Source organism: Saimiri boliviensis, chromosome 13, assembly GCF_048565385.1.
Source record: "Saimiri boliviensis isolate mSaiBol1 chromosome 13, mSaiBol1.pri, whole genome shotgun sequence".
Lineage (NCBI taxonomy): Eukaryota > Metazoa > Chordata > Mammalia > Primates > Cebidae > Saimiri > Saimiri boliviensis.
Window position 1 is genome coordinate 25352562 of NC_133461.1, and position 15537 is coordinate 25368098.

General features: G+C 36.6%; 1 protein-coding gene across 4 annotated transcripts in view; it reads right to left on the reverse strand.

The window, feature by feature from the left end:
• DCC (DCC netrin 1 receptor) overlaps positions 1-15537 on the reverse strand; it is a 1201717-nt gene that overhangs the window by 237036 nt on the left and 949144 nt on the right. For all 4 annotated transcript variants that reach the window (XM_003926060.3, XM_074383427.1, XM_074383426.1 and 1 more), the window contains exon 13: positions 1652-1793. In XM_003926060.3, coding sequence (XP_003926109.1) covers positions 1652-1793 — 142 coding nt within the window. The remainder of the gene's footprint in view (positions 1-1651; positions 1794-15537) is intronic.

Consider the following 15537-nt stretch of genomic DNA (forward strand, 5'->3'; position numbering starts at 1 on the left):
GAACACATGTTCCTCACTTCAATTCTTTTTGCCTTCTTTCCCATTATTTCTTCAAGGGAAATAAAATAACCATAGGATCTCAGCTTTTAAAAATCTTTTATAATGATATGGTACATGTCACAACTTTCTGTTAGATTCAATCTTTCTCTGCCTAAGAGATTTTGTCCATATTTAAAATATGCAACATGATTCTTGGCAATCTACTTCAAAAGTGCTCTATTATGCTAAAATTACATAGGCATGAAAGGCAACCTGAGAGAAAGAAAAAAATAAGTCACTTTTAAGTCTCTGACTGTAGGCTAAACAAGAGGGTTATAAAGTTTGCGTGACATGATATCAAATGGAAATTCACTGAGTATCTGGTGTAGAGAAAAGGTATATATGTGGGATGACTTCCCTTTTTTTTTTTTCACTTGCCATGGTAGTTTACCTCATCTATCAGTTGTGAGTCACGTGCTTGAGGGTTTCTATATCGTCCTGACCCAGTATACGAGCCACTTCAGAGTTGTTCTACTTCATCTACCCAGCTGTGTCATGAGCCACTCTGTAAGCTTTGCTTGCCAAGTTTCTGGCAGTAGCCCAAGTTGTTCCTAGGTCTGAAAAGCCCTGAGCTCTGATCACACCCTAAACCAAGTCACCATCACATAACATGCTGATTGACAAAAAGACACCTATGTGTCTGCACAGTCATCAGAATCTCTGGCTTCACAGGGGACTGCCTGGAGATGCAGAGTTACCAGTAAGCTGTTGTTGAACTCAACCAATGATATACGAGAGAGCACCTGCTCACATTTTCCATCCATGGATTGTGAGACAGCAGTTCATGTGGCTTCTCAAGAGATATCCAGGAGACCTAGCGAGTGCTATCTTTGTCCCAAAGTTGTGTCGACCCCAGCTGGATAATGCACCACCATTGTCTGATTTCTCTTCTTCCCTGGATCACTTCTCTTTTCTCATTCTTGCTCTCCTGAACTTATAACTTAAAAGGTATTACCTTGAAAGCCTTGTCTCAGTCTGTTTTCTAAAAACCTGGACTGACATGGATTAAAAGTCGCAATTGTTAAAGAAAATACATGATTATTTATTTTATAAAATTAAAAAAATATTATTTGTATGAAAACTGGGTCTAGTTTTCATAGAGAAGTTTGATCTACTCTGAATTCTACCAATATTTCTGTAAAAGCGAATTTACTTTATGTTAGCAGAAAGTAGAATAATCTTTCTCTTTATTTTACAACCTACCCTTTTCTTCAGTTTTCAACCCATTCTTACCCCTGGATATTGGTAGGGAGGAATCAAAGTGACTGAAATTGGAACAATTTCATTAGATGACTTTTAAAAGTTATTCATTAAAATGTTAAGTTTTTATAACAGATGCTTTTTGTTAAATCAGCAATCTGAGAAACTAATATGAATAAACATTTTATGATATATGTATTAAAATGATGATTCAGAGAGAAATATATAGTGAAAGCATTATAGAGAACATAAAGTTAAAAATACAAAGTTTGTTCTTGTTCCAGCCAATAAATGTCACCTACCAGGATGCCAGGAAAAAAAAATCAATCTTCCTTTGGAGTAAGAGTATGTTTTATTCCTAAGGCATTTAATTCATCAAAACCTTGCAACACTACACCATGTGAACACTGACCTGTGAATAGGTACCAGAGGTTGTTTGGCTCCAGTGTTTCCATCTCACCCCTGCGGGTCGTCTTTCTGTGTCGAATTTTATATCCAGTAATAAATCCATTTTGTGTCCCTGATGGAGGAGGCAGCCAGCTAACTTTGATACTCTGTAAAATAATAGATGTAAATTAAAACATTGAAGAAAGAAAGGACAATGGGACAGGGTCAAAGGAGGAACCCAAACCATAAGTGTGAAGAAAGCAGAGAAGCAGGAAGTGTTACCGATTGCCACTTAAAGACAAATTCATTCTCACAAACTGACAGCATTCTTATTTGTCTGGTTTTAACAGAAATACACAATTCCTTTGACTGATTGAATGCATTATCTCCTCTCCTTTGCATACACTGCTAAAATGACAGTAAAATATTCTAAATGATATAAAGCCATAAAACAATAGATAATAAGACTATATTGGATGAGAGATGTCAAATAATATCTGGAAGGTGCAAATTGGAGGGAGATATGGAATATTAGTCTGTTCTCACACTGCTAATAAAGACATATGCAAGACCAGGTAATTTATAAAGAAAAAGAGGTTTAATGGACTCACAGTTCCACGTAGCTAGGAAGCCTCACAATCACGACAGAGGGCAAAGGAGGAGCAAAAACATGTCTTACATGGCAGCAGGCAAGGAAGCGTGTGCAGGGGGGAACTCCCCTTTATAAAACCATCAAATCTCATGAGACATATTCACTATCATGAGAACAGCACAGGCCAGTCTGCCCCCATGATTCAATTACCTCCCAACGAGTCCCTCCCATGACAGGTAGGAATTATGGAAGCTACAATTCAAGATGAGATTTTGGTGGGGACACAGCCAAACCATATCGAAGGGTGACTGAGCCAAAGAAAAAACCCTGAAAACTAAATACCTTAACAGAAAGTCATGAAAAAACAAGGCAATGAAAAACATGACAAGTCAGGGACACCAGGACACTGTTGCTACTTATTTAACTTGGAAGATAGGTCTTCCAAGCATAGTGCAGAAACAGGGAAGGACTGAAAGTCATTAAGGTCAGGTACTCAGTAAAACCAGGCTACTAACCCTCTCTGACCATGGAGTTTTTGGTAGCTTTATTCTCTGGGGATGTGAACTCAGAGGCCAAGACTCAGATATTAAAACAGAAGAGAATAGGGATGTAGGCAAGCATAATCAAATCAAGAATGTGAGCTACCCATGTCTTCTTCCTTCATAAGACACTAGAGCAATCACAACCAAGTATATGCTTCTTGGGTAGAATATCAAATAATCCTTCTCTAGGGAAAATTATTATCTTTGCCCTAGAGAAAAGGCAGTTATATCCCTGTGCAATTCTCCAACAGTGAGGCTACTACTGATATGAACTGGAGACAGGGAAATACTGGTTAGAAGGTGGTGATTCTCCGGCAACAGGCCCCACCCTCAAGCCTGGAAATCCACAGCCCCAAATGGGAACAGTCATTCTCGTTTTCGCACCCAAATGTTACCTTTTGGCCCACCATGTCCCCCATCTTGTACCCATATTAATCCCAAACCCCAGGCTCCACAGCCAATGAGCAGATGAGCAGAAGAACAGAGGAACAGAAGAGTGGTACAACAGAGAAGGAAAGAAGAAAAGGAGCATCTGAACATCGAGAAAAGTTCAGCTGAGTTTGGTCAGAGAGGAGATCAGCCATGGAATGACCAAACTCCAGGGGAAGATTAACTTCCCACTCCATCCTCTTCCTAGCTCCCCATCCATCCCACTGAGGGACCTCCATCTGGCAATAAGATTCCCCACATTTACCATCCTTCAGTTTGTTCATGTGACCTGATTCTCCCTAGATACTAGACAAGAACCTGGGTACCAAGAGGACACTGAGCTGGTTAACACTTAAGCTATCTGCAGATGGCAGAGCTAAAAGAGTACTGTAGCACAGCCATTGGGGCTTTGGGAGTCACAGGCACCCACCCCTAGATGCTACCATAGGGCCAGAGCCCCAAAATGCTCACCCCAGCTCCTGCACCTGCCTGTCTGCATGCTCCCTCTCCCATAAGAGGGTGGAGCAGCCAAAGAGATGAGCCACATCCCTGTCGTACATCCTGTGAGTGGGGTCAAGGAACTCTCCCAGTTTACCACTTAATAAGCCCCATTCATATGCTAAAATTTGCAGTTTAAAATCAGCTTTTTTATATATCATTTTAATGTAAACTGACAATCTAAGACTACCAGACATCAAAGAAAGCCCTCAGCACAAAGGAGACTATAAAAAATAATGGGTAAGACAATAATAGCACCTGAAGAAAACATCAGTAATGCAAAGAACGAAATCCAAAAAGATGTCATTAATATCCTGGTAATCTAACAAATGGATCATCCATCCATCAATAGGACAAAAACACAAGAATATTGAAGGATTTAAAAAATATTATTGCAAAAATAATTTGATCACACAAATTAAATATTCAATAGATAAGTTGGAAGTTGAATTAAAAGAAATCTTTCAAAATTCAGTGGTAATAAATTATCACATGAAATTGGAGAGAAAAGGTAACAAATTAGAGATCTGGTTCTCAATTTTCAACACCCAACTTATAAGATGAGAGAATAAAATAGGAGGAAAAATCAAAGGTAGAAAATTAGCAAAAATGATAAAAAATGACCCCTTTCCCAATAAAACTTTACAAAGCTGGAACACTTGAAGCTTCAGTCTGAAAAGCATTGTGGAATGTTAAACAAAATAAATTCAAGAAAGGTCTACTTCAAGTCACATTACTGTAAAATACTAGAGCTTCACAGGGAGTGAGGAGGGAATTAACAACTTCCCAGAATTGGGGGGGGCGGGAAACAGGTCACATAAAACATGATCAGCAATAAGAATGGCATCAGATTTCTCAACAACAACACTCAACATTAGAAAAAAACAGAACACTACTTATACAATTCTAATCTAGGATTTTAAATCTAGAATTCTTTGTCTAGTCAAATAAGCAAGTATAAGGATAATATAACACAAGTATAAGAATATATGCTAAGGACAGTATATGGATGTTTCACATATACATGTTTTCTAAGATATCTGTGTTCCCCTTAACAGGAAGTTAATGGAAGATGAGTTCCAGGAAAAAAATGCAATTTGAAAAAAAATTTTCAAATGCAAGAAATAGACAGTGAAGACAATGAAGAAAATTCTAACGTAATAAAAGATTTAATATGATGAAAAACAGACTTCAAAGAATACATACATACTGTTTAATTCCATTTATGTGAAGTTAAAGAATAACAAAACTAATCTACAGCACTAGAAGTTACACTAGTCTATGGCGGTTGTTCTGGGTTTTGATTGGAAATGGGTACCAGGAGACTTTTTGGGGTGATGGAAATCTGCATACTGATTTCATGTTTGTTACTCAGATGGATACAATTGTCAAAATACATATTTATGAGCTGAATTGTGCCCACCAAGAGTCATATGTTGAAGTTATAACTCCTGTATCTCAGAAGAATATTACTGAATTTGGAGATAAGTCCCTTAAGGAGGTAATGAGGTTTAAATTAGGTCATTAGGGTAGGCCTTAAATTTAATATGATTGGTGTCCTTAAAATAAGAGAAAATTATGACACAGATATGCATGAAGATAAATCATGTGAAGACACTAGAAGAAGGTAGCCATCTCTAAGCCAAGGAGCAAGGCCCCAGAAGAAACCAAATCCGCCAACATATTGATCTTGGACTTCAAGCTTCCCTACCTGTAAGAAAATAAATGTCTGTTGTTTAAGCAGCCCAGTCTGCAGTATTTATTATGGCAGCCCTAGAATACCAATATATTCATGGGACTGAGAACTCAAGATTTATAATTTCATTTATTTTAATTACACCTAGACCAAAGAAGGAAGAGGAGGAGAAGCAGGAGTAGAAAAGAGAGAAAAGATTGGGGAAGAAAAAGAGGATGAAAGGGTGTTAACATCAAATCCTGACATAAAAACACATCAATAGATGACATCTAAAAATAGTGACTTAGAACTGGTAAATTAAGAGACATATAAATAAGCACATTATTGAGAAACATAAAGTAAATGTCAGGAAAAAAACCATACAAATATCATAAGACAGTCTTTAGTTAATGGGGGCAAGGTTTGGGGAGGGGAAAAAAGGAGCCTATTTGTTTTTGTTATAGGTTAGTATTATTTAACTTAAAAATAATGTGTATGTAATACTCTAAAAAATTTAAATTAATTTTAAAAATAAGCACACAGAGTATTTTTTTAAGGTGGTAGAAACAAATTACTGGCTGTTAGGAATAATCCAGGCTCAAAGTCATACAACAGATTTGTCCAGGACCTCTCTGTCCCTGTTTCAATCATGGAGCAGAGGCACAGCTAGACTCTCCAGAGAGACAGAAATCCAAGCTCCTTCTTCCAAATCTACTACAAATTAGCTAGTGCTCTACAAATAAGTAAGTTTCTTTGAGAGGAAAAAAAATAATCTAAACTTGAACTTACTTGCTGAGCACGTTGTTATTTTCTGTACAGTTGCCCTCACCCCAACACTGAATTTGAGAATACTGAAATATTGCTCCTAGAGAAAATACAGGTTTAGGTTCCTTCAAGCCTCTGGTTACAACATTTTTGTCAACTGATGGGTATATAACCTTATTTAAATGTTTGTTTCTGTTTAATGATACCTTATTTAATATGGCAGTATTGTCAACTCATTAACATTAAACTTTAATGCCAGAAATAAGGCAGACTGCAGCCTCCTTGCTCTTAGGAATGCTGGACAACACTTCAGCACTCCACTCTGGGGCTGGGGTCATTTTAAATAGAAAATCACCAACCAATAGCATAGAAAGTAAAAAATGTGGCACGGAATAGACCCCAAAAAGGGCACTTGTTTACAGTATAAGGGCTGAAACAAGAAGATAGAGCATCTTCTTGTTCAACCTCAGCTAAGAATACAGACATCTGGCAAGTCAAATTTTACGCTGCTCCGAGTATAGCATGAAAGCACTGCAGGTGTTGATTTGAGTTACAAATAAATTTTAGTAAGCACACAACTTCACAACTACAAAATCTGCAACTAATGAATATCAACTGCAATTATATAATAAACATGTTTTATTAATTTCAGAGGAATGTAGTTACATACACTTGATCTGATTAAGTTGGTAGAATATATTCAAAATATTATGGGACTACTGAGATCCTTTACTTTACATCCACTATTCTTTATGTGTGATAAATATAGCATCACTCTTAACTACTATTTGTTAACACATTTTTTTGCACTTACTTTAAACCTGGCAATGGTTTAAGCACTCTGTATTATTTATATGTTTCATGCTCATTATGACCCTGTGAGTTAAGGTCTATCGCTATGACCTTTGTACAGTCAGGTAAACTGGGACGAGAATAGTTAAATAACTTAAACATGTATATCCAGTAAATGACAGAGGCAGAAGTTTAACCGAGATAACACGAGTCAAAAGGATGACATTGTTTACTGCTTCCTATTGCACCTATGGGAAGTTCTAATTCATTTAGTTGTTACTCATTCAGAATGTATCATTTACATCCCAACTGTGGAGCAGGCACTATTCTTGGGATTAAAGAAACACATAAATAAGTCATGGTTTACCTTTCTGGCTGGGGAAATAGACACAGAAACTAATAATAATAATAAAAACAACAACAACAACAATGTGCTGAAGTAAAATGTCCCAGAGATTAATTCTATGTCACGTGATCAGAAGGACTTTACAAGGAACTCATCCTTCAAGTATGATTGGGAGTTCATGGAGCGGTTGGGAATGGTTTTTAAAACAGAGGAAATATCAAGAACAAGCTCAAGGTATAATGACAATGTAGAGCATCTTCAAGGGAAGGTCATGTAGTCTCTGGCTAAAGCAAGGAATATACAGGACAATGAAATGGAAAGGTAGATTTAGAAAAAAAACTACAAACATTTTCAGGCCATGCTAAACAGACATTAGGTTGGATTAATGTTTTCATTTAAGGCATTTGGCTAAGTTCTTTGGGAGATAAAATATGCATAAAATAATAATATACAGTCCCTGGCTGCAAAGAACCCATAGCCTTAAATACACACATGCCTATCTATTCCCTTCTTCCCCATCATTCATATATGTAGGTGTACATGTGTGGACATATTCTTTACTCCAAGTGTTTCTAAAACTGATAAAGAAAACCAAAATCAAATGAATAGTCACAGTTTATATTTACCTTTCACTACTCATCTTAGTGGTGAGTGGTGAAATGGCAGGTATTATCACCATTGATGACTTTACAAAGAAGGAAATTGAGGCACAGTTCAATGAAGGACAGGCCCAAGGTCACCTGCCCCTATCACTGGAAGAATTCCCACTGCAGGGCCTATGTTCTTTTAATTATTTCACACTAAAATAAGCTATCACAGGGACTCTACTTGGCAATTATACTCATCTAAGTTCTCCTATAAAATATTATCTTTAAAAATCCAAATTTAAATTATTTATTTAAAATATATACAATAGGTTTTCCCATACAAAGCCTTTGGAAAATCAAGAAGGGCCACATTCTGAGGACTACAGCTGTTTTTAAAGTCAAATATAAATTCAAGTTGAAAAGGAAAATACAAATGTAGATATTAAAACTTAGACCAATAAATCTTTTAATTTCCAATTAATATTTTGCAATGAATTTGCTGAATGACCTTCTGTGAGTCTGTTTTTGTTTTTTTGATTTTTTTTTTTTTTTTTTTTTTTTGAGACAGGGTCTGTGTTACCCAGGCTGGAGTGCAATGGTGCAATCAGGGCTCACTGTAGCCTACATCTCCTAGGCTCAAGTGATCCTCCCAACTCAGTCTCCCAAGTAGGTTGGACTACAGGCATGAGCCACCATGTACCTGGCTAAATATTTTTCATATTTTTTTGCAGAGGGAGGGTCTTGTCCTGTTGTCCAGGCTGGTCTTGAACTCCTAGGCTCAAGGGATTCACCCACTCAGCCTCCCAAAGTTCTGGGATTACAGGTGTGAGCCACCATCCCCAACTACTGAGTCTAATTAGTGACCCGAATCTACATGTACATACTGAAAAAGAGGGAACATTTGTGCTTAGTATGTCTACCAAATGTAAGTCACTCAATAAGCCTGGAGAACTTAATTATACTAATGATTACATGAGTAATAGTTTTTGACAGACAATTTGTCTTTATCACATTTGAGGTTTTCCAGTGATTGCTTAAATTATTCCCACATAGCCAATATCTTAATATCGATGCCAAGCAGCAATTAATTAATATAATCAGTTATACACTCAACATACCAGGAAGGAAAACCCCCCAATTGTTATTATTCATCTTTGGAAGTGATTTTTATCAGTTTAATCCATCCTCATCCTTAGGTAGCAGCTAAGTTTATTAGCATCTTTTGTACTTTCTCATTGATTTCAAGTGTCAGCAGATTGCAAAGATTCTAGTAGTTAAATTTTTTCTTCTTAGGTTCTTTGGTAGATATACAGCTGGAGGCTCTAAATTCTATTGTTTTAGGAAGTTAAGTGAAAGTATTCAGGCATTCTTTTCTTATTTAATAGTATAAGGTATCTTATTTTCTATAGGAGACCTATTTTGCCACTGGCCAGTAGTTCAGACTTCATTTCCCATTCCCTAGCAGGCCATCAAAAGCTGTTCCTGTTACAGGAAAATTTTTGTAAAACAACCTAGCTTTCACAGGCAACTGGCAATGATTTTTATTAAAAGTACTTAACACATGACCTTTGACTTTTGAAAAATCAATTCTAGTAGCTGTGACTTGACTTTTGGTCCTTTCATTACTTGAGAGGGAGAAATTAATCTTTATCATTTGTAGTATTCTATCTGAATCAAGGATTAATTTCAATTTTCTTCATATTTGGGAAAAAAGAAGAACTGTAAAATTTAGCTTTTCCTCTAATTCCTCCACCTTCTCTTCGATCACCATAAAAATCATTTATTTGCCAAGTAAACCTGATGGAAAAGAGTTAATTGATTTAAAACAAAGTGTCACTGGCCAATCTCCCAACTGCCTGGGATACCCCTGTCCAATTCAGTGACGTGGGGTTAGCCTTTTCCTGGGATCCATTATACCACTGCTTTCTTTTTCCTCCACTGTAGATGTATAGGAGTAGTAAGTGAGAAAACAGGAAAAAAGGTCGATAAGCCCACCACCCCAATTTTTTCTCAGAAGCCACATTTCATAAGCTTCTATTTTTAACTCCACATCTCACACTGCACACTGGCATTCTGCTTTACTCTCTCCAGAGTGACCTTCAGGTGAAGACAACCCCATTTCGATCCTTGCCAAACACAGTCAGTTACTCTAGCAAAAAGGCTTAAAAAAAAAAAAAAAGATGGTTTTATCTAGATGGAATTCCCATAGAAAGCTATGGAGGGCACTCTGAAAGTCCTTGCAGTGAATAAGAATGCCTTGGCTGGAACACAGCAGGAATCTACACATCTTGAAACTAATTTAAAATCAGTTTTAGACTTCTGGTGATTTGAATCTCACAGGAAGTTGTTTGCAGAGTAAAATATGCTCCCAGTATGCATGAGACTCTGAGGATTTTCATTAAAGTGTGCCCATTAGTACTTAGAAATAATCTGTTTTTATTGAATACCTTTTCTGCCCACTTATGTACATTCCCTCTGACACTACTCTAATTCTGACCTTGATTTGTCTATTGGCCAGAATATTGCCACTAACAGGCATTCAGCCTCCAGTGTCACACTACTCACACCCATCTCGGTTACATTTCTGGTCAATGGGTGACCCCAAATGAGCAATGTGAGCCTTTGGAGCCTAAGTTTTCTCATCAGCAGTATGAGCTAATAGTAATCCCTCCCTTGTAGGATTATGGTATGAATGAAAGGAGACAATGAGGGTGTGTGAAATTTCTATCAGAGTGCTGGCACATAATAATTATGTAGTGAATCATAACTACTTTAAAGGAAACTTGGAATAAAAGGGAAAGAGAAAAAGAGAATGTGAGAGTGAGGGCCGGAGATTCAGAGATTGTGAGGGTGGCAGGTGGGAAGAAATAAAAAAAAGCCAAAGTGGAAAAGAGCAGGAAGGAAGGAAGCAAGACCATATACAGTAGTGATGCCCTGAAGACAGACCTACTTATTTGTGCACTGACCCAACAACTGGACATTTGTTTCTACTGTGAATTGAAAGAGCACTGAGAGAGATAAATTGTTTAGTAACACTTTTGAAACTTCTATTCTTCTATGAATATTTATTGAGCAACTTCCTCTGTGCAGGGTACTATTCACATTTCTTATTGTAGCAAATAGAACCTTCAGGCATAGGTAGTGAAGAAACCGTGGGATACGGCAAAATAAGAGATCCCATATAAATTTTTAGAGGTAGACTTGACAGGATTTGGTGATTTATTAATGTCAAATGCAAAGGAGGACAAGTCATCAAGAATGACAGGTTTCTGACATAGGTAACGTAGTAGATAATAATGCATTTACTTGAATAAAGTTTTCTGAAAAGTAATCCACTTTCCAAAGGGGAAAAAAAAATACACTGGACTTACCTACCAGATATTCAACAAATGGCAACACTCAGTGGATGTAGAATCCAAGGTTACCCATATGGATTCATTCTGGTTGATATCGGAAAGGGAAGTTTTCTAATTTTATCATGTCAAAATTATAAAATAACATTTAATATTTAACTTATAGTATTTATGTAAATACTTGCTAAATATTTCTATAGATCCTGAAAAAAATCTAACTGAATTTCAAGCTAAAACATAAATTAATCTACTAATAAACTCTATTAGGTGCATGTACAAACAATTTTCATTAACAGTTTTATTTTTTTGTAATTTATATAAACCTATAAACTTATTGTACTAACCCAGCATGGATTTGATAAAATGTCAGTAACGTACAATAAAGGCCTATAATTTTTCCTACTGTTATATACTATTCTTGTTGAGTTGACATATTTATAAATTTAGCATTATAAATATATAATTTCTTCTATTAATGGAAGTTAGAAAGTTGAGTAGAATACGAAAATTGAGATCTGTGAGTTCATGTAGACAACAGTTAGACAAAATGTATCATTGTGATACATTTCCAGAGTGAAAACTCTGACATTACTATGTAAGGTTTGAGGTAAATATTTGTGCAATAGTAAAGTGTGGTTAAGTACAAATTGAGTAATATTTGATTTTAAGTAAAATTTTATGAGCATGTCTTAAATTGAAGCAAGAAACATTGCTTTATTAAAAAATAAAGGCTAAGCTGTTTTGATTTTATTTAGTAGCTTGAAAATGATACAAACATTTCTTCATCAATACATTTATATAGTTGTAAAACAATCTTACCTTTACCATTGCCCTGGTGGCCCCTGGTTTTCATAAATAGTACCAGTGGAAGTCTTACCTAGAGATTTAAGCCCTCCTTTACCTACTCTGGGAAAATCCTTTCACTGGTTATGCAAAAAGCTAGGCCAACCTGGAACAATTTCTCAGACTGTTCAATTTCAAATCAAATACTGCAAATCTACTTTGATTTGGGTCCCAGTTCTTATAACTGGGTTTCTCTGGTGGGGGCACTGCCTTGTTTCTGAGTGAATGCCATCCTGTTCATCTTCCAGGTCCCTCCAAGACATGCAAGGCTGAGTCCTCCAGCAATGAATGTCTCCTCTGTGAATCTATCAGAGGCTGGCAGACTTCCCTTCCAATATACACCTCCCTTTCCAAACTTACGCACATTGCCTGCTTTCATGCTCTGGACCAGCAAAACCTACTAGCCCTCTGATTCACAACCAGAAATGTCTCTTCAGTCTCTTGTGACTCCCCTATCAGGCATAACTGCTTTCTACCACTCCACTTCTCTGGATACTGTAACCAGTCTTTTTGAATGATAGCCTTTGTCATCTAGAGAATCATTTAGAGAAAGAGTTCCTCTGGTTTAGGAGCACAGCCCTCCTGCCCCTGGCTCTGAACTCCATGCCTGTTATCCGAAATATCTTTTTCAAGTGTATGCAATCAACACACCTCAGATTCTTAAAAAAATCATTTACACCAGTAATAAATGTCATCTGAATTATACTCCACTTCTTACATTTCATTTTTATATTTTTTAGCTAAACTGAGCTAAATTTAAATCGATTTTAGGAAACTGACATGCTACCACTTTTCTTTGCTCCTTCAATCTAATTCTTAGAACTCACAATTCTAAAGAAAAAAAAAAAGAGTAACTAATAACTTACTCAATCCACTTTATTGTAGAAGTACAGGGGACTCGAACCAGTAAATTAGGGTCAAACAGGTTTCTAAACCTTCACTGTGAGGTTCCCCAATCTATGTTCACAGAGACACAGGGGGCCCAGTGGAGACTAACAATTAGACAGTCTGGTAGGCTAGTATTTTGCACACTTTCAAAGTAATATTAAAAATAATTCTACATGAGTTATTTAAATATGAAGCTCAGAGATGCATCAGGAGAAAAGTGGACTATAGCTGAGAGTAGCCTGCAGACTTCTCTCTAGTGATAAGGTTAATTCAACTGTAGCCCCAAACTTGCATGCCAATTCTGTACCATAAACACTAGTGATCCCTAGATACAAAAAGGGGGCAATAGACACCAGGGCCCACTTGGAGGTGGAGGGTGGGAGGAGGGAGAGGAACAGAAAAAAATAACTATTGAGTACTAGGCTTAGTACCAGGGTGATGAAATAATCTGTACAACAAATCCCTATGACACAAATTTACCTATATAGCAAACCTGCACATGTATCCCTGAAACTAAAGTAAAAAAAAACTTAAAAAACACTGGTGATCTGTTCAAAAATTTAACTCCAAATGTTAAATAAACCTCAAATCCTAGGCACAGATGCACAGAAACATTTATTTGAGGTCTTCTTAATTTTTATATCTGGTGTGGGGCTTAGAAAATCTATTAGACATTCCTGCTAGCAGCATTCCTATTGCTTCTTGGCTTTTTGGCTAAGATCAAGTGTAGCGTGCATTTCTGAATCATTTAGAGAAAGACAGAATAATGTTCTGCAGATAAAAGATATTCAAGGAATAGATGAAGATGGATGAGCAGGAAGCATACTGTTCCACTCTCAGCTTTTCATAAATTTGCTGAGTGACAGTAGAAATCATTTACATAGCTGCATCAAATGTATGTGTTACAAGATTATACCTATCTCTCCCTAGTAATTGAGAGGTAAGCAATGAGAAAGGGCTTAGAAAATTGAAAACACTACAAAATACAAAGTTTTGCTCTTAGTTTTTTCATGTCATGATTGTCATGATTAGTAGTAGGAGTAGTATGGATAGCCGTTTTGAAACACAAAATGACATTAAAAAGTGAAGCAAGTTTTCAAAGAATTGAGTCATCAAGTCACTTTGGCCTCACATGCTTGGGTTTTGCACACGTAAAAATAAATGAAGGAGTGATTCTCATTGTGGCTGAATTCCCTTCATAAATACTTAATCTGATTGCAACAACTAGATTACAAATCTCTGAGAAGTGTTCCTTTGCCTCTCAAAGACCATTCAGCATTGTGTAAAGAAGTGTATTTTTATTGTTTTTTTTTTTTTGGTTGTTGTTGTTTTGTGTGTGTGCGTGCGTGTGTGTGTGTGTGTGTGTGTGTTTGAGAAGGAGTTCCACTCTTGTTGCCCAGGCTGGAGTGCAGTGGCACAATCTTGGTTCACTACAAGCTCACCTCTCGGGTTCTAGTGATTCTCCTGCCTCAGCCTCCTGAGTAGCTGGGATTACAGGCACCCACCAACACATCTGGCTGATTTTTTTTTTTTTGTATGTTTAGTAGAGACAGGGTTTTGCCATGTTGGGCAGGCTGGTCTTGAACTCCCAATCTCAGATGATCTGCCCATCTCAACCTCCCAAAGTGCTGGGATTATGGGCATGAGTTGCCACACCCAGCTGAGTTGGGTTTTTTTTTTTTTTTTTTTTTTTTTTTATATGATAGTAAATTTTGCCATATTCAGACGAATGGCTCACAGAAACATCATTTTTTCCCTGATTACCACAGACCTATTCGAGTTGGTTCTCAGATATGTAACCATGTATGGTTTCTATTGCGGGAAGAAAAGTAAAGAAAAATCAATTAATCTTCCTGCCAGCTGGGCTTTCTTCTCTAACTAAGCAAAACTAAACTAATACTCCAAAACTGACTAAGAAAATGACCCCCAAGTTTAAGAGTGTAGCCCAGCTTACAAGAAAAAAAAAAGCAAAAAGGATAAAAAGAATAGATGTGAAAAGAAAGCAGTGAGGTTGGTGTGTACTGAGAATCTTCTTTTTTCAAACTTCTAGATTTAAAATAGCATTTTTTTCATCTGATAGTTTTCTAAGCATAGCCTAGTAGCCAGGCTTATTTCTTCTAGGTCCTAGAAACTAGAAATGTAATTTCTAGGAAGTATTCACATTTTGACAAAATTCCATTACAATAAAGCAATTTGGTTGTTCCCTAGAGTTCATGATAAAGTGATTTTACAAGTAATACATTTTAGAATTTGTCAGTATCAATAGACTTAATTCTCCAGTGCCTAAATCATTCCTTGGAAGTAAGCTGGATATTTAGAAGGGCTTATTAACTCTTTCAGATACTAGGTCCTTTCTCAGACTATTCATTTCTACTACATAAAAATACTAAAAGCAATATAATATCTTTGATGTAGGAACTAGAGCTAAGAATGCTGGAATAGAAATATATCAGGGGAGTTATACTTAAAATTGTACCTTTGAAAGGCACAAGAAAATAGGCCAATATATAATTTAAGGCAGAAAATACAGTGTTCACTTATTTCTTATTTCCTTTGTGTTTTGGAACACGGAAACTAAGATACCATTTGAGCAGTAAGTTG